Source organism: Pelophylax lessonae, assembly GCF_965119305.1.
Source record: "Pelophylax lessonae genome assembly, chromosome: 2".
Lineage (NCBI taxonomy): Eukaryota > Metazoa > Chordata > Amphibia > Anura > Ranidae > Pelophylax > Pelophylax lessonae.
Genome location: NC_138769.1, coordinates 557,547,253 through 557,567,204, shown reverse-complemented (window position 1 = coordinate 557,567,204; position 19,952 = coordinate 557,547,253). Strand labels below are relative to the sequence as shown.

The following is a 19,952-nucleotide window of genomic DNA, read 5'->3' as shown; positions in this document are numbered from 1 at the left end:
GTAGCCCTTGTATAATCTGTTCCATCAAATCAGATGTCTCCTGGGGAATATCTTTTCCCCTAAGATCTTGGCGTACCATTTTCGCCCATTCCTAAGTGTCTGGGAAACTAGACCAATAACAATTACTGGTCTAAAATGCTGACCCTATCAGAGAGAAGATGGTGCGGGACTTTGCTTCCATCTTTCGATCCACCGGATCCTTAAAGGACGAAGTGTCCTCCACTGGAATAACCGTGGCTTTATTCAGCCTGGAAATAGGTGGATCCACCACTGGTGGTACCGTCCATTTCTTAATGATGGATTCCTCAAACGGATAGCGTCTAGCAATACGCTTGGAAATAGTAAAGGTACGTTTAGAATGCTCCCATTCTCCTTTAATCTGATTACCGAAACATTTAGGTACAGGAAAAACCTTCACCGTTTTGATGGGCTTATTAGTACCAAAGGGAATCTCTGTTTCAGTTGCCTCTGCCGGTAAAGCCTCAAGTTTTAAGGTTTCCTGCACTGCCACAACTAGTGCGTCCACCAATGCTTCTTCCTGAATTATAGCAGGAGAAGAAGCGTCCTCCTCACTGTCTGAGGGGGCTTTACCTGGGATAACAGCCCTTGCAGAGGAACCTGCAACTGCAGTGACCATCTCTGAATCAGAGTCAGAGGTGTCAGATAGTATAGGGGTAGGCGGGGGTCGCTTCCTTGACCCCCGTCCCTGACAGGCCGCCTCCACCCGAGCCACCATAGACTCCAAAATTGCTGTAAATGACTCTATACTCTGTGCACCGGCGGGTCCCGTGGCCCCCTCGAGGGAAACAGGTGGGGGAATATGTGTGGCAGGGTCCATGATAATTCCAGTCACTTCCTGGATAATATAAAATTCAAAAATAAAAAACGTTTTTTTTTTTTTTTTTCAGACCCCCAGCGCCACAAAAGCCCCTTAGTGTTACCTGCTAGGGATCCCTATCGATCGAGAGAGAGAGAGAGATAGACCCCCAGGCTCACCACTTGATGCTCAGAGTTTAACTGCAACAGGTTACAGCGCTGTCTTGACAAACAGGAAGTCTTTTGGCTGGCTGCCCAGGAAGAAAGGAGGCGGCTCCGCCCCTCTGCACGCCTTCCGGCGCCTCCCCCAAGCTCCACGAGGTGTTTGGATCACCTCAAACATGGCCGCCCCCATGCTGGAGACACGAGGCTACGCCAAAATGGCGGCTCGTGCGATCCAGCAAAAAAAATGGCGGCGGCCTGTACTGAATAGCGGTGTGCTGCAGGGCACACAACACTCTCTCTGCATGGGGATATGGCGTGGTTGGCGGTACCGGCCCTGGCGGACCGCATGGCCATTCGGGAGGCCTGCTAATAGCTGGAGATCTGATTAGGAAGGCAGTCTACATGTCCGTGGCTTCTGACTGGTAGGTAGCTTATTCTTAACACCGTAAGATTCCCAGAATGCCACAGATTACATCTTTTTAACATGTATACAATTAGATTGTTAGCTCCCAAACCAAGCCTCCTGGCTTTTTGCACATAAAATCACACTCAAAGTAGGAGGATCTGTGTCATGTTATAGGATAGAGAGGGACTCTATCTTACCATACAGAGAGGGGCCCGCGTTCACCACAAGACCCGTCAGGGGAAAAGGGGGAACATACTACTCACCATACCGGAACCAGGCGGGCACCAACTCCTGACAGTACCCCTCTCCACCGGGGCGGGAGGGCTGTCGACCGATACGGACGCCGTGACTCATGGTCTTTGGCGTTTCAGCGAGACGTTTAACTCGCGTGGACAGTCCTTTAATGGGACTTTGTCGCGGCCGACCCAGCGCGGAGCTATGGCCTGCACGCGCTCGTAGGCTGAACTGGGGTGACCACCGGATCTCAACATCCAGCCCGTCGCCCAGTTCAGCTTTCTTGCTTGAAGATCTCACAGGAACACTGGAGAAAAAAAGCGGTCTAAAAAATCCTTTAAGAAAAAATTCTTGCCAGGACCTAAGATCCCAGCAAGGTATCTAGGTCCTTACTCCTAACTAGACAGAAAATAACTGATTTGCTGAGGCAGAGAGAGAGAGGATATACCCTCTGGGACTGCCCCTAGGGTGTGGCCAGAGCTTTTTAATTTCCTGTCTAGTCCTGCTCCTGTGGAGGCAACATAACCCGAAGGTGGTGTATCACCAAGGACTACGTCTGTCAATGAGCGCTAGAGAAAATAGGTTTTAATTTTCTTTCCATATTTTCCAAAAACTTGTGGGAAAAAAATGACATGTTCAAAAGACTCCAAATGCCTCATAGAATATACGTTGGGGGTGTTTGCTTCCAAAATGGGGTCATTTTGTGGGTAATTCTATTGTCCTGGTGCTCCAGGGCCTTCAAAAGTGTGATAGGTCGTTAGGAAATTATATGTGTAAGTTATGCTCCTAGAACACCTGACGGTGCTCCTTGCATGTTGGGCCTCTGTATGTGGTCAGGCCGTATAAACACATGTGGTATTGCCACACTCAGGAGGAGTATCAGAATGTATTTTGGGGTGTAATTGCAAGTATGCATATACTGTGTGTGAAAAATACCTTAATTTTCCCAAGAATTGTGGAAAAAAACTAGCAACTTCAAAAAACTCTATAATGCCTCTTAAATACCCTGGAATGTCTACTTTCCAAAAAGAGGTCATTTGGGGGGGATTTGTACTGTCCTGATATTCAGGGCCTCAAGAAATTAGATATGCTGTCGGTACATCAGGTGCGATCAATTTTCAATGATTGGCACCATAGTTTGTAGACTAACTTTCACACAGACTAAATAATAGCCACTAATTTGGGTTATTTTTACCAAAGATATGTAGCTGTAGCAGTATAAATTTTGGCTCAAATTTATGAAAACAAAAATTACTTATTTGCAAAATTTCATAATTCATACTAAAACAAAAAAGGTTATTCTTTTTTTTTTTTAAATTTTCGCTCTTTTTTCACTTCTATCACAAAAAAGAAAAAAATCCCAGTGGTGATCAAATTCCACCAAAATAAGCTCTATTTGTGTGAAAAAAAATGATAAAAAATTTGATTGGGTACAGCGTTGCATGAATGAGAAATTATTTAAAAGTGTGAGCACTGAAAGCTGAAAATTGGTCTGGGCAGCAAAGCCTGTTCGAGTGAGAAGTGGAGAAAGCTGCTACAGACAGCCACAGCATTGGATTGAGATCGGGGCAAGCATAAGGGGGGTGAGGGGGAGATAAACATACTGAAACATTTTTTACCTTAATGTAGGGAATGCACACATAAAAAAAAAAAAAAAGGTTTAGGCTTTACAACCACTTTATTCCACAAATATAACTTTCTTTTGGTGGTATTTAATTCCCTTTGCAGTTATTTTTTGCGTTATAAAACAAAAAAAAAAAGACAATTTTTGAAGGAAAAAAAAAAATTCAATATTTCTTTCTGCTATAAAATACACCCAATAAAAAAAAAAAATTATTTCTTCATCAGTTTAGGCCAATATGTAGTCTGCTACTTGTGTTTGATAAAAAAAAAAATCCCAATAAGCATATATTGGTTGGTTTTCGCAAAAGTTATAGCGCCTACAAACTATGGGATATTTTTATGGAATCTTTTTTTTTTTTTCTTACTAGTAATGGTGGCGAGCAGCGACTTTGCCGTGGACAAATCGGACACTAAGTAACACTTTGTGGGGACCAGTGACACCAATACAGTGGTCAGTGCTAAAAAAAAATGTGCACTGTTACGGTACTGACACTGGCAGGGAAGGGGTTAACATCAGGGGTGATCTAAGGGTTTAAGGTGTTCCTAGGGAGTGTTTTCTAATTGTGTGGGGGGTGCTTGTACTGTGGGAAGCAGAAATACAGGATCTCTGTCTTCCCTTGTCACAGAAGGATGATCTACCTCGTTTACATAGGCAGACCGCCGTTCTGCCTGCTAATCCCCCAGGCTCTGGCACAAAAGCTTGGCCCATTCAGTTGGGGTCAGACACTGGGGTTGAGGCAAAGACTGGCCGCAATGCCGATCGAGCAACAGTAAACACGCTGCGTGCCACAGCCTCCGCTTTCTTGTCAGCCAGGTCCTTAAAGGACGGGGATTCCTCTACTGGAATCATGGTTGCTTTATTCAACCTGGAAACGGGAGGGCCTACCACTGGTGGACTAGTCCACTTTTTTAAAAGTGACTGTTTAAAAGGGTAACATACAGCAAAATATTTGGGGACCACAAAGGGTAATTTTTGTTGTTCCCATTCCTTACAGGAAAATCCGTAAAAATAAGGCACATAAGGACACACCTTTGGAGTATGATGCGACTTGTGTGTACCAAACGACACAGCCACATCCTTGGCTACATCAACCACACCCTCCATTTTTAAAGTCTCACGTACTGCAGTGATAAGCTGCTGTGCCCATGGAAGAATCATCCTCACTATCGGATGGATGGATCAGGGGGTGTGATATTAAGTTCCCCTGGATGGGCCACGTCCACGGCGGCATCAGGCTCAGAATCAGATGAGACAGCCTGAGCAGGGGAAGGCGTGGGACGCTTCCTCCTAGGCTTTTGCCTATGCGCCACTTCCACCCAGGACACTAAGGACTGCAGGACCGCCGTCAGTGCAACCATGGGAAGCTGGGGTTCCAGAGGACCGGCCATCTCCATGAGGGGGTCAGTGGGGGAGATATGACCCTGAGGCTTCATAAGGAAAGGAAAACCTTGCAGTACAAAAACGATCTTTTGGCACCACTAAAGGATCCCCTCAAGGCTCAGGGTACCTATCAGAAAAGAGAGAGATAACAGGGACCCCCAAATACTCACCCTACCGACCGGAGGAGCACTGAGAATTCAAACACAGCATCATCATGGACGCTATCCCTGTTCATATGTCCCAGGCACAGGAAGAGAAAACTAAGGAGGGAGAGCAAGAGGAGGCGCTTGGGCAACTCCACGAGGCTTCAGTTGTCTCCAGCATCTCCCAGACTAAGGGAAAATGGCCCATATGACATCATCCGGCTAAACAAACATGGCCGCCAACCAGATCAAGGGAAAATGGCCAGCATCAGCTACAAACACTGAAGCATGCTGCCAGGATCCTGCACCCTCTGCAAGGGGACCCCCCCCCCCCATTGAAGGTAGGACACACGTTTAGGGGAGACTCTGCTGTGCACTCTGCACCAGTCTCTGCACTGGGACCCCCCTGCAATATACCCACACTGCAAAACAGCAGAGCATTCACCTAGGGGTCTCCTACACTGGGACCCCTCCAGACTAGCAGGGCAGGACACACACTATGGCAACCAGGGAAAAAAGCCGCTCAGGTGCAAGTTCAAAACCCGGTGCAGGTCAGATCCGCCATCCAAGCATAGAAACATCCAAAAAGATAGAGACCGCACTCAAGGGTGTAAGATGAAAACCAATCGAACTCCTTTATTCTCCATAAATACAGCAGACAGACAGTACAGTGCATGAACAGACATGTCGGGTTGACCCGACACGTCTGTTCGTGCACTGTACTGTCTGTTTGCTGTATTTATGGAGAATAAAGGAGTTCGATTGGTTTTCATCTTACACCCTTGAGTGCGGTCTCCATCTTTCAGGACACACACTATCCCAGGACCGTTACAGAGTAGGGCTATCGGGGGGAGACTCCAGGGGTCTCTGCTGCATTCTCTGCCCTGGGACCCCCACCAAACACTAGGTCCAGACAGGGGGGAATGGGAGTGGGGGGGAAGCCCAGCTCAGTGAGGGATTTAAGGATGGGAGGAGGGAACCTGCAGGCAGGTCCGACCGTCCCTGGAGGTTACCTGCATCCACTCCAAAGAAAACCACCAAAAGGGGAGAGGGGGAGACTGCACTTACCTTTCCAAGGTTCGGGTAACGCTTCAGACAGAACTCCTCGCCACCGAAGTAGAGGAACTGTTGGCCAAGGGACTGCTGCGACTCAGATTTAAGCCTGGTCGTATGCAAACCTGCAAGACATTTAACTTGCGGGCCAGCCTTCGTCTGTGAGGCTATGTTGCAGTCGACCTAGCGCGTAGCTGCGGTCTGCATGCATTCGCTGGCTGGGATGGGGGGGGACCAATGGATCTTAATTACTCAGCCCGTCGCCCAGCCTGGCAGTTGATTGTAGACCCTCCGAGAGAAAAAAGATGTAAGGAAGGAGAAAATTGCTAGGACCAGAGATCCCAGCCAAGAGCCTAGGTCCTTACTCCTGACTAGACAGATTAAAAATGAATACCCAGAGCAGAGAGGGGGTTATATACCAGCTGAGGACAGCCCATGGGTGTAGCCAGGTGTTTTTTGTTCTGCCTAGTCCTACTCCTAGAGGAGGCAATATAACCCACTAGTTATGATTTATGGAGCGCAGTGTCCGTCGATGAACGAAAGAGAAACTTGCATTTTAAGAAAAAAAAAAAAAAGGAGGTCAGCAGTAGCTGCTTATATACTTCAGCAGAGCTTTCCGTAACACAACAAGAACTTGTAAGTGTTTATTTTCAAAGGTCTCCATTTGTATTGTCTTCACATTTTACAATGTTGTCAGATCTATAACAATGACATCAAGAGAATACTTACACTGGAATATTCCCCTGCACCTAATTTCTGGAAGGGATCACCTAATTTTTGACTACTGGTATCATGTTTAAAATGTGCAGAACTTCCTGCATGCTCAAGAGACTATTATTTACAGCAATATAGATATAAAAAGGCAGACAGATTACTTCAGAATACAAACCATATTTGAAGACTGTAGCTGAGGCACTCTCCTGGCTGACCCTCCAGAGCTCTTGTCACTAGTTACCAGAGGAACACGACAGGGACTGAACATTAGTTCTGTTGAAAATAAGGATGTCAGGTGAACAAGCATACAGTACATGAGCATACAGAATTGGCTTCTGAAACAGCTTCTTTATCAAGTAAGCCCCCATTCACACAGAATGGGGCTTTGAAATTGCACCACTTAAGTGCGATTTCAAAGCCGGTCAGTGCAATTTCATGTGCAGCTTGCCAACATCCGTGCAACTTCATGCACAGATTTCAATGGAAGGCACACAATAAAAACGCCAAAAATAGTGCAGGAACTATTTTTCAAATCACGCTAATTCAAATCGCACCTATTAAAACAGTGCCACAGAAACGCATTTAATGCGATTTGTAAATTGCATGTCACACCTGAAGTTGTACCGGTGTGAATGGGGTCTAACAAATTAGAGCAGATAAAGTTCGCACACAATAATAAAAATTTCTATAAAAAACAACAAATAATATTGTTTATGTAATAAATTAACAAAGGTCTTCTTCCCAGAAGCACGCACGTAAACCGGCAGGACTCAGCAAGCCAACAGGCCACACTTACAATGTAAATCAGAGAAAGTGATCGGGGCATCGGTTCAAAAGGACAGATAGGCCAGAAGAACAGCAGCACATGAGGTAAGCCTAAACACCAGCATCCTAAATAACTTAAAATAGAATTTAAGATCGCTTTAACCAGTTCTGGACCGGAAGGATTTGCCCCCTTAAACCACTTAAGCCCCGGAAGATTTTACCCCCTTCCTGACCAGGCCCTATTTGCGATTCGGCACTGCGTGACTTTAACGGACAATTGCGCGGTCGTGCGATGCTGTACCTAAACTAATTTGACGTCCTTTTCCCACAAACAGAGCTTTCTTTTGGTGGTATTTGATCACCTGTGCGATTTTTTGATCATGCGCTATAATCAAAAAAAGAGCGACAATTTTGCAAAAATATAAGAATGATGTAACCAAAATACTGTAAAGAATACTTAAATAGGTATAGTCCAGCACTTAATTGCATCCAGCAACGCTCAATATATCAAATATATATCACCGATCATATAGTCCTCAAAAGGAAAAGACTGTCTTTTGATTTAGTCAAATGTTCATAAGATCACCAGACAGTTCATACAATAGTGATTCCCGGTGTTTTGATGTCTGAAATCAGGTTCCAACCTTCACCACACCAAACGTCATTTATGTACAAATATGGGAGCAATTTACAGCATGCCTGGTCCTCAGTTGAAGTCTAAACGGACGAAACGCGTCAGGCACAGGCATGCTGTTTCCCTGGTAACCACAAGAAGTTTTGGCTGGGATCTGGATCTCACCCCAGAGGAGGCTGGAATATTTACATGCAGCAGTGGTGAGCTGGCCATAACCAATGGGTTACTACTATTTTGCTTGAAAGATCTGTTCATATGTAAGCATATTGGATTTGGGGTTTTATTTTGGAGTGATTTGTGCAATAAATGTTGAAACGGTATCACACTATTGTGCCCCCATCTTTATTTCCATGACACATCCTGATCCATGATTGGAGCACGTATGTGGAGGTCATCCGGTACTGACGGGGATATCCAAAGGTGTCAAGGGTCCAAGCAACCAATGCTTACAGGCGTATATTTATAGTATTTCTGGTGAGTGCCCACTACTAGGGGGGTCACGTTTGGTGTGGTGAAGGTTGGAACCTGATTTCAGACATCAAAACACCGGGAATCACTTTTGTATGAACTGTCTGGTGATCTTATGAACATTTGACTGAGTCAAAAGACAGTCTTTTCCTTTTGAGGACTATATGATCGATGATATAGGTTTGATATATTGAGCGCTGCTGGATGCAATTAAGTGCTGGACTATACCTATTTAAGTATTCTTTACAGTATTTTGGTTACATCATTCTTATATAGTTTTTACTACAGCGGCTGCGATCAGCAAATTTTATGTGTTTTATTACATCTTATATCTATTGTGTGGTTTTATCCCTTTAATAAGGAGTGCTGGGCGAGTGTTTGGAGTCTTGCATTGGTCTCAACCACTTTCTACAATTTTGCAAAAATAACAATATTTTTCAATTTTTTTTATATGAAGTATAATTGCCCCACTTGACGCCAGTGGCCAAAGACTTCACTATCACATCATATGTAGATATGTGTTCAACTCCATATTCCAGGCCAGATTGGCTACTCAATATATCTCTGTGGATAGCATATGGTCAGCCACATAAAGGGCATCGCTGTGATAGGGTAACTAGGGGGTCCTATATAGCATATTCTAGAGGCAGTATATAGTGAGTGTCAGGTAAGTAATATTCCTAGTCAATCAAAGGTCACGGGGAGAGAAAGAAAGAGGGGCAGTCCTTGTTTCAGCTAAAAATGCCAATGTGTATTGGGCCTATGCACAGTATATAAGCCGCTCAGGGCAGGCAATACTCCAATACATCACATGTATTGCCAGGTACACAGACAGAGGATACGCACAAGGCTGACTGGTGGCCCAGTATCCAGTTGAACCCCCTTCCCTAATATAGGATGATGATGTGATGTGAAGCCTGGTCAGCTGAGTTTCCCGCACTGATCCAATCAGAGCCTCCACCAACTCTTTTTCATGCGTGGTTGCAGACGACGACTCATCCTCCCTATTAGAGCACTCAGCATGCGTGGACGCAGACCCAGTGGGCGGACTCCGCGGCGGCCAAATCTATCTCAGAATCGGAGAAAGCAGAGGATACAGGTGAAGGCAGGGGGTGCTTCTTGCCAGGTCTCCTTTGCTGGGCCATATCTGCCAGGTTTCCTTTGCTGAGATATATCTACTTTGGCTACTAGCGACTGCAGGGCTGCCGTCATGGCCGCCAGGGCAGACTGAGACCCAGAGGGTCCCGCACCTTCTAGAAGCGGATCGGGTGGTGAAAACATAGGAATAGGCTCCATGACTATAAAGGGTTAAACTGAACCATGCTGCTCAGTAAAGAAAACGTTTTTTTTCCACCCAAAAAATAGCAGGAGGCCCCTCCCCCCCTGTACACCGCTGGGGCACCACAATAATCAGCGCCCCCAGAGACTCACCACCCGATTGCCAAAACGATCTGCCACACTGCAGGAAGAGGAAACGCTAACCTGACACTCGAGGCACCCGCAGCCTTAACACTCAATCAGACTAAAGGAAAATGGCCGCCACTGAAACTATATACAGAGACCACGGCAAAATGGAGGCACCACGTGGCACTGCATGGGACCCTGGACCCCATGGAAAAATTCAGACCCCAGGAGGGGACCCACCCCGCACCACCCAGGTACGGACAACCCCTACAGGGGGCCGACAGCGGCATCACCCCCCACTCCTCCAGCCCAGCACCATGGGGACAGATGAGGGCACCAAATTTAAGGGGGAACCCTATGAGGAGGAGGCAGAAGCACAACGGGGAGGAAGGATGGGGGGGGCTACCACCTCCTTAGCAATTCCGCAGAAAAAGAAGGGGGACACTACTCACCACACCACGGTCACCAGGCGGGCGCCACTCCCAGCAGTCCACCGCATCATCTTGGAATGAGGGTGCTGCAGCCTGAGGTATGCTGCGACTCTGGTCGTGGCTGCTGTCAGGACCAGGGCTATGCGACCTCACGAGGCGTTTCACTCGTCGGTCAGCCCCTTCCAGTGGGGCTATGTCGTGGCCAACATAGCACGGAGCTAATAGTTGGGTCGCGCTCGCAGGCCAGACTTGGAAGACCGTAAGGATCTAGGATATCCAGTGCATCACACAGTCCAGCTGTTGATTGTAGTTCTCACAGGAACAGTTGATTGCAGTTCACACAGGAACAAGAATAATAAAGAAAAAGTAAAAAATTTCATTTAAAAATAGAAAAATATGCCAGGACAGCAGATCCCAGCAGAGAGCCAGGTCCTTACTCCTGACTAGGCAGAAAAAACTGGGGTCCTACAGCAGGAAGTGATGATAGACTTGAAGCTGTGTCTCTCAGTGAATGAAAGAGAAAACTGGATTTTTGTCTTATCGTAAAATACTTTTCTCTGAGGTGCACTGACAGACACAGCACCCACCCCTCTTTTGGGGTTGAATGATTTTTTCTTCTGACACTGCTTGTTACAAACTGGAAGTCCTACAGCAGGAAGTGATGGCATACCTTCTGAGACTGCTCCAGGGGCGTAACCCAAAAGGTTTCCACCTAGTCCTACTCCGAGAGCAAGAGCATAAGCCCAATGGTCTGAAGACTTGAAGCCGTGTGTCAGTGAACGAATGAGAAAAAAATAATTTGATCTCTTTTACTGCGGTCAAAAGGAATGTAAACATACCTTGTGACAGTAATAACACTGACAGGTACTCCTTACGGAGAGATCATCTCTCCTGTATGTTAGAACGTAGGAGATCAAAAAAAAAAAAAAAAAAAAAGCTAAAAAAAAATAAAAAAAAAATGGCAGGGTTTACATTTGCCGTTGCCAGCAGTGACGTCATGACATCGCTCCTGGCCTCTGAAAGTCATAAAGATGGCCGGGGACCATCTGTATCTCAGTCAGCTCTATTGTAAACGGGCACTGCCGGCCGATTCATTCTTCGGCTCCCTGATCGCACAGGCGAGCTGGTAGAAGCACCGGGGGGGGGGGGGGGGGGGCACATCCCCTCTTGCCACCTGTAAAAACGAACCGCTGCTACGATTGTTTTTACACTGCAGGGAATCGCTTGCTTAAATAAAACAATATCTGAATGATGCTTGCAGCTGCAGGTATCATTCAGGTTTAACCAAAGACCAGGACGTCATATGATGTCCCCTAAGGAGAAGTGGTTAAAGGAGTTGAAAAGGCAGAAGGTTTATCCTAAAACATTCTATGTATTAGGATAAAAAAACTTGTGTGCAGAAGCCTCCCTCAGCCCTTCTTATGCTTACCTGAGCTCCATCTCTGTCCAGCAATGGCCACAAGTCCCTTGGTCGTCTGGGACTCTCCCTCCTGATTGGCGGAGACACAGCCACGGCGCCATTGGCCCACGCAGCAGTCAAAGTCAGCTAGCCAAGCAGGAGAGATAGGGGCGGGGCAGCAGCTCCATGTCTGAATGAACACATGGAGCTTCAGCTCAGCTCGGGTGCCCCATAGCAAGCTGCTTGCTGCGGGGACACTGGACAGGAGGGAGGAGCCAGGAGAGCTGAAGAGGGAATTGAGAAGAAGAGAATCCAGTCTGCTCTGTGCAAAACCAACTGCACAGAGGAGGTAAGAATGACATGTTTTTTTTTTGTTTTTATTTATTCATAAATAAAAAACATAAGACTTTACAATCACTTTGTAGAGTAAAGTTATCTTTAGTTTACTCTTTTAAAAGGATTCCCCCAACCCCCAAAGTTGGTTAGGGTCCTTCCACTGGAGTGATCAGTTCAATCACATTTTTTGCTAAAGAAAAATGACAAATATGAATTCAGGTTACATCAGTTTTACACATATCCCCAGGAAAAGAAAAGAAATCTCATCTTACCTTTAAGGGGCACGGTCACATTAGACATTGGACCGCAGGCAGGCTTCGGTATTGTGGCCTGCGTCAGAAAAGTTCCAGACAAGGCCTAGAAGTTAAAATTTGAATATAACATTAGGGATACTGTGCCTCCAAAAAAGCCTAAAGGTCGTTTTTAAAAGTGATCTTACCAATGCACCCTTGAACATGGAGCTTCTGCCCTGCATAGGTACTCTCTGTGCCAGGCTTAGTTTCCCACAATTAGTATTGTTAATTTCAGTGTTGGAGAGGATGCTGGCAAGAGCTTGGGAATCTGCCACAAAATCTACAGAACAAGTATCTGAAACAAAGAAATATCCACAATGCTTAACCACTTATGGACCGGAAGGTTATGCAATGCTGTACCCAAATGAAATCTACATCCTTTTTTTCCTCACAAATAGAGCTTTCTTTTGGTGGTATTTGATCACCTCTGCGGTTTTTATTTTTTGGCAATATAAACGAAAAAAGACCAAAAATTAAAAAAAATGACTTACTTTTTCTTACAAAAGTTTCCAACACAATTTTTGTCACACATTTTAGGCCAAATGTATTTAACTACATGTCTCATAAAAAAAAAATCTCAATAAGTATGTTTATCGGTTTGCGCAAAAGTTATAGCGTTACTGGAATTTACTCAGCTTTTACTGACTGCCTATCTCATTTCTTGAAGTGCGTGCTAAAATGGCAGGGAAGTACAACCCCCCAAAATGACCACTTTTTGGAAAGTAGGACACTCCAAGTTGTCTTTCCTGAGAGGTTTTGAATAACTGGATTTTTGTAAGAACTTACCGTAAAATCCATTTCTCTGAAGTTCGACATGCGCAGCTCAATCTTCTTTAGACAAATAGGTTATGCTCCTCCAATTAGGAATAGGCACTAGGAAAAAAAAAAAAAAAAAACATACTCTCAGAAGTAGAGGGGCGGGTGCTGCGTCTGTCGAACTTCAGAGAAAAGGATTTTATGGTAAGTTCTTAGAAATTCAGTTCTCTATCGTTCATCGACAAGAGGCAGCTCCATCTTCTTTAGACCAATAGGATGTCCCAAAGCAGTATAATCATGAGGGGTGGGAAGACAACGCAAGAAGACTTAATTCCCCAAAGGTTAAACATAGCCAATCAGGTAACATGGAGCTCAACCAGGTACAACTGGAGCTCACCTTGGAAAAACATACACCCTCAAAAGAGAAAAAAAAAAAAAAAAAGATTCTCTTTAAAAACAGCAGCCTGCAAATCCTTCCAGCCAAAAGGAAGCATCCGAAGATGCCAACACATCTACTTTGTAGAATTTTGTGAACGTATGCACGGACAACCAAATTGCCGCCTTGCAAACTTGCAGCACTGACGCCTGATGGCGAAAAGCCAAAGAGGCACTCAGCGCTCTAGTAGAATGCACCTGCACTGGGAAAGGAGGCACCTGACCCTTCAGTGAATAAGCCTGAACTACCGTCTGCCTGATCCATCTGGATATGGTCGCAGCAGACGCAGTCAATCCTTTACGAGGTCCTTCAGTAAGAATGAAAAAAGAGCGTCTGATTTTCTAAAAGACTCAGTGGCCTCCAGATAAATCCTGATCGCCCGCACCACAGCCAAAGAATGCAATGCTATTTCCTTGGAATGCTTGGGCTTAGGACAAAGTGAAGGCAGCACAGTGTCTTCATTCAAATGAAAATCAGAAACGACTAATTAGGTCGGAGTACCACTTTATCTCTGTGGACCACCAGATAAGGTGAGTGTCAGGACAACGCCGCCAATACAGATACTCTGCGGGCAGAAGAAATAGCCACCAAAAAGGCAAGAAGAAGAAATCTTCCTAATGTTCTTAAAGCGGAGTTCCGGCCTCAAATACCTTTTTTAACTAAAAATACCCTATAATACTAATCCATCGCCCTTTACAGAACCGCTATTCTCATACTTACAAGGTGTACAGAGTACTGGATTTTAGTCAAAATCTTACTTTTAAAAACGCTGTCTGAGCGTGGCCATCTTGGATGTGGGCATCTGAAGCCGCAGTGTAATCTGCTGTGTCCTTCCTGATTCCAGGGAGTGTTCTGGGAGTTCTTCCTGATTCCAGCCTCCTGGGAGTGAGGACAAACAGCTCCCAGGATGCAATGCAAAGGAGGAAGTGATGTCGGTGGCCGTGGCCACAGAGGGGGGGAGAAGGAGGAAGTACAATCAAAAAATGCCCTGAAAATAAGGTAAGGGACCCCCGAAAAAAATTGAAAATGCCCAATTGTTGGATCAGCATAGCGAGCACTCCAGGAATCACTAAAGTTGCACAATAGGCTGGAACTCCACTTTAAGGGGATCGCCTCGGGGAGCCATTTGGCGAACCCCCCGAAAAAAGTATGAATCAGGGCATTCGTAGCTAAAGGGCATTGGAAAAACGCAGCCAGAGCCGACACATGGCCTTTGATAGTGACCAAAGAAAACTGTTGTTCAAAACACCTTTTTGAAGAAAAGTCAAAACCCTAGCCACCGAGAACAAGCGAGGGTGCACCTTCAATGATTCACATGAAATGTACAATTTTCACGTATGATGATAGAGCTTCCTGGAAGTAGACTTCCTGGCCTTCGGTAGTATAGGAATCACTGAATCAGAAAAACCTCTATCCTTCAATACCTGGTTTTCAACAGCCATGCCGTTAAAGCTAGCGACTATAAAGCAGGATGGAAGATCGGTCCCAGGTCTGCATACCAGGACCAGGTCTGCATTCCAAGACCGGCGAGGCCAGTCTGGGGCAGCCAGAATGACTGGAACCCCTTCAACTTCTATCCTGTGGAAGCGTCGGCAGAAGTTTTAGCAGGGGGAATGCATAAATCAGCCTATACTGACTCCAAGGAGCCACCAGTGCTGCGTCTGTGGTGTCGGCCAGGAGGATCGCGAGACCTGGCTATGAACCTCTGAACCTTCTTGTTGAGTCGAGAAGCAAACAGGTCGACCTCGGGTGTACCCCACTGGACACAAAGGAGATGAAAAACACCTCTGGGTGTAGGGACCACTCCCCCTGATCCAACACCTGACGACTCAGGTAATCCGTCTGCTAGTTCTCCACACCTGGGAAGTGCACAGCAGAGAGGGCTGGAACAAACTTTTGGTCCCAGGCGGCCAAGATACTCTTGGTGCCCCCATGAAGATTGATGTAAGCCACGGCAGTGGCATTGTCCGACTGAATCCGGACTGGACAATCTTGCAGATGATTTGTCCAGTGGCTCAAGCAAAGCTTTTTCTCTCTGAGCTCCAAAATAATTTAATCCAAAGTTTTGGACTCTTCTACTGTCCAGGACTCCTGGGCGCAGAACTTCCCCAGCACTCCTCCCCAGCCTGACAGGCTGGCGTCCGTGGTTACCACCGTCCAATACAACGGAAGCAAGGACTTGCCCTGGCTTATTGCTAACGAGTGAAGCAGTCTGTGTTGTGACTCAACCAAATCAAAGTGTCCTAGGACTTTGGATCTTTGTTTCATTTGATGAGAATCTCCCTTTGTAAGGGTCTCGTGTGGAACTGAGCAAACGGAACCGCCTCAAACCAAACCATCAGACCCAAGGCCCGCATGCAAGTTCGCAAAGAGAACAGATTGCTCGCCAACAGCAAACGAATCACCCCCTGCAACTTGTGCAGCTTATCCAGAGGAAGAAAGTCCCTCGCCAAAGCGGAATCCAGAGTCAGGCCTAGATAATCCAGTCTTAATGAAGGTATCAGGGCTGATTTTTTAAAGTTGATGTTCCAACCAAACTCTTGCAGAGTCTGTACAGTGATTGTCAAGTTGCCCAACAGTGCTGAATGAGAGTCCCCGCTCAATAGGAGATCGTCCAGGTATCCCAGTACCGAAATCCCCCGTTGGCGCAGCAATACTAACACCAGAGCCAGCACCTTGGTAAAGACCCTGGGGGCGGAAGCGAGACCAAAAGGGTAACGCTACAAATTGAAAATATATGTGAAGGGTGCGCTGATATAAAATTAAAGCTGCAACCAAAGATCCAAATACCGGATTTGGAATAATGAAAATAGTGGTCTGGTGCACTATGCTGAAATGAATAACGATATAAAAATCAATAACTTCCGTGTATAAAAAAACAAATAAATTTGTGTATCTAGAATCAAATATTATGATCCAGATGTGTCTCAAAACAAGGTAAATTAAGCAGTGACTAATGTTCAAACTTGAAGTCCACAAGTGTCCAAGGTGTGTAAACAACAAATCCTCAAATCAAAAGTGAAGAGATGTAGATCCAAATAAAGCAGACTCCCCCAAGAGTAAACTCCTGTGTTATAGGAGTGATCCTGTGCTTTTATTCACACTGAGAGAGACAAATATACCAAGCCTCTAACCAGATGAATAATGAATAATGCATGGATCCGTCCCCTTAAAGGACTTTTCTTCCACCGGCAACAGTAGATGAACTCTGGGTATCTCAGCAAAAATTCTTCTATGGCTCCTGCACTTCTCCCGTGATTTCATCCACAGACTCTCCCCCATCTGCATATGCTGTGTACCTCAAAAAAAAAAAAAAAAAAAACATAACGCTACAAAATTGATAATGCTCCTCTCCTACAGCGAAGCGAAGAAAATGCTGGTGTCCAGCATAAGATAGGGATATGCAGATATCCATAGCCAAAAAGTCTCCTTGGTGTAGAGACGCCACTACTGTTCAAATGGATTCCATTCAAAACTTCCGTACCTTGATTTACCCTGAGGTCCAGAATTGGATGTACTTTGCCTTCTTTTCTGAGCACAGTAAACAGGTTTGAATAGAATCCCTCAAAGCGTTCCCGAGAGGGAATGGTCACAATCACCCCTTGCTCCTGCGTGCCGAACGCATGAAGGGGCCGCCTGGGTGCTGAAAAATAAGGGCCCGCCTATTATGCGGTGACTAGTTCTTAGCGGATTCCAACAAAGACCCAAATAGGCGGTCTCCCATAAAGGGGAGATCTGTAGAGCCTTTTTACAGCCCGATCCGCAGACCAGATTTTTAGCCACACCGCGTGTGGTTCCAATATAGCGTTTAGAACAAAACCCCCGACGCACGACTATTTTGTCCCAGTAGGTGGGAAAAGGGAGTATCCTTGCCGCCTTTAGGGGATCTGTGGGCACCGAGGTAACCGGCGCCCCCATGTTAAAATTTTATGCACCAACACAATCAGTGCATCCACCAGCGCCCTTCCAAGCGCATGTGCAGTAAAAAAAAGGAATCATACTCACTGCAGAGCCCCTAAAGTGCATGGATGCAGAAACAGAGTCGCTACATGTCAAGCTCTGCAGGCTGAAGCAGAGTGTGTGGGGTTATGCCTGCAGGGACAGCGCTATAGGCATGGTAAAGTTTTTTTCCTGCCTAGTGCCTATTCCTGATAGTAGGAGCATAACTCGGTCTAAAGAAGATGGAGCTGTGTCTGTCGATGAAAGATAGAGAAATTAAAAAAAAAAATTTTTGCCACAGGTGTTTGAAAAATGACAAAAAAAAAAAAATTGGATTTTTGTCTTACTGTAAAATCTTTTTCTCGGGGTTCATTGACTGACGCAGTCTCTGATATTCTTATCAGTAGGGTTATACTGCCCCCTACAGGAGTAGGACATTAGACAGAAAAAGTTCTGGCTACACCTATGGGCAGTCCCAGGGGATATACCCTCCCTGCTATAGGATGTCAGCTTTGTATAAAAGCAGTGTCAGAGAAAAAAATACCAACCCAACTCAAATAGAGGGGCGGGTACTGCGCAAGTCAATGAACTCAGAGAAAAGGATTTTACGGTAAGACAAAAATCCAATTTTCTCTATCGTTCATTGACAGACGCAGACTCGGATCTTCATATCAGTAGGGACGTCCCCAAGCAGTGCCATAAAAATGAGGGTGGGAACAGCAGAAAAAGAATTCCCCAAGGCTAAACCATAGCCAACAAGGCAACCTAGGACTCATCAGAACAACAAGATGAGACCCACCTGAAAAAACATTAAACACCCCTCAAGGGAGACTGAAAACACCCTTAAATGGCAGCCTGCAAAACTTTGCAGCCGAAAGTGGCATCAGCAGATGCAAGCACATCCACCTTGTAAAACTTTGTAAAAGTATGAACAGACAACCAGGTAGCCGCCTTGCAAACCTGAAGCACAGATGCCTGATGGCGAAAAGCCCAGGAAGCACTAAGCGCCCAAACAGAATGCGCCTTAACAGGGAAAGGTGGAACCTGACCCTTAATTGAATAAGCCTGCACAACGGTCTGTCTGATCCACTTGAAAATAGTCGCAGCAGACGCAGGCAGCCCTTTCTTTGGGCCATCCGCGAGTACAAAGAGCGAATCTGACTTGCAAAAAGTCGCCAAGTACACCCTGAGTGACCGAACCACATACAAAGTATGTAATGCAATTTCCTTAGGATGTTTAGGCTTAGGACACAAAGAGGGTAACACAATGTCCTCATTTAAGTGAAAACTGGAAACCACCTTCGTAAGGAAGGACGGGCCCGGACTAAGTACTACTTTATCCCTGTGAACCACCAGATAGGGAGGACAGGACAACGCCGCCAGTTCCGACACTCTGCGCGCAGAAGTCAAAGCCACCAAGAAGGCCACCTTCTGGGATAGGGCAAGCAGAGGAATCTCCCAAATAGTTTCAAAGGGAGGTTTCAGGAGAACCAACAGCACCAAATTGAGAATGGGTGGCCACTGGCCTTTGGAAGAAAATTGCCAAGTCCAAAACCGGACCCTTGATAGTACTCAAGACTAAACTTTTGATTAACTCTTCCTAGAAGTCGCTTTCCTCGCTTTGAACAGGATAGGAATCACTGAAGCAGACAAACCCCTGTGTCCTTCAGCACCTGGCTGTCGACAGCCAAGCCGTCAAAGTCAGCGACTAAAGCAGGTGGGAAGATTGGCCCTTGAGAGAGTAGATCTTCTCGGAGAGGAAGTCTCCTAGGAGTGTCTGTGACTAGTCTGACAAGGTCGGCGTACCAAGCTCAGCGAGGCCAGTCCGGAGCCACAAGAATGACCGGAATCCCTTCCGCCTCGATCCTGCGAAGAAGTCTTGGCAGCAATTTGAGAGGAGGAAAGGCATACATCAGCTGATACTGACCCCACGGGGCCACCAGCACATCCGTGGCATCTGCCAGAGGGTTCCGAAAGCGGGCCACAAACCTTTGCACTTTTCTGTTTACCCGAGACGCCAACAGATCTACATCTGGAGTGCCCCAACGAAGCCACAACTGCTGCAACACCTCCGGATAGATAGACCATTCCCCTTGATCCAAGGTCTGTCGACTAAGGAAATCCACCTGCCAATTTCCCACTCCTGGAATGCCAACAGCGGAGAGAGCTGGAACCAATTGTTCCGCCTATCGGAAGATGCCGGCCACTTCCAAGGCCGCAAGGACACTTTTGGTGCCCCTTGGTAACTGACATAAGCCACGGCCGTGGCATTAACTGATTGAATGCGCACTGGACAACCCCGAAGGTACTTGGTCCAGTGCACTAGGCAAAGCCTGATCACTCTCAGCTCCAGTACATTTATCGGGAACCTGACTTCTTCCAGGAAACAGACTCCTTGAGCAGAAAACCTGCGAAGAATCCCTCCCCACCCGGACAGACTGGCATCTGTGGTGACAATTGTCCAATATATAGGAAGGCAAGATTTCCCTTGTTTGAGCATCGGGGACCGAAGCCACCAGATCAGGGACTCCCTGGTCACCTGGCTCAGCTGGATCT

General features: G+C 46.2%; 1 protein-coding gene across 1 annotated transcript in view; it reads right to left on the bottom strand.

Annotated features, from left to right (window-relative positions):
* The window catches only part of TROAP (trophinin associated protein), a gene marked incomplete at its 5' end in the record, with an annotated part of 162,270 nt that overhangs the window by 77,586 nt on the left and 64,732 nt on the right, over positions 1-19,952 (bottom strand). The window contains 3 exons of the mRNA XM_082244299.1: positions 6,711-6,808; positions 12,245-12,329; positions 12,412-12,560. Coding sequence (XP_082100425.1) covers positions 6,711-6,808; positions 12,245-12,329; positions 12,412-12,560 — 332 coding nt within the window. The remainder of the gene's footprint in view (positions 1-6,710; positions 6,809-12,244; positions 12,330-12,411; positions 12,561-19,952) is intronic.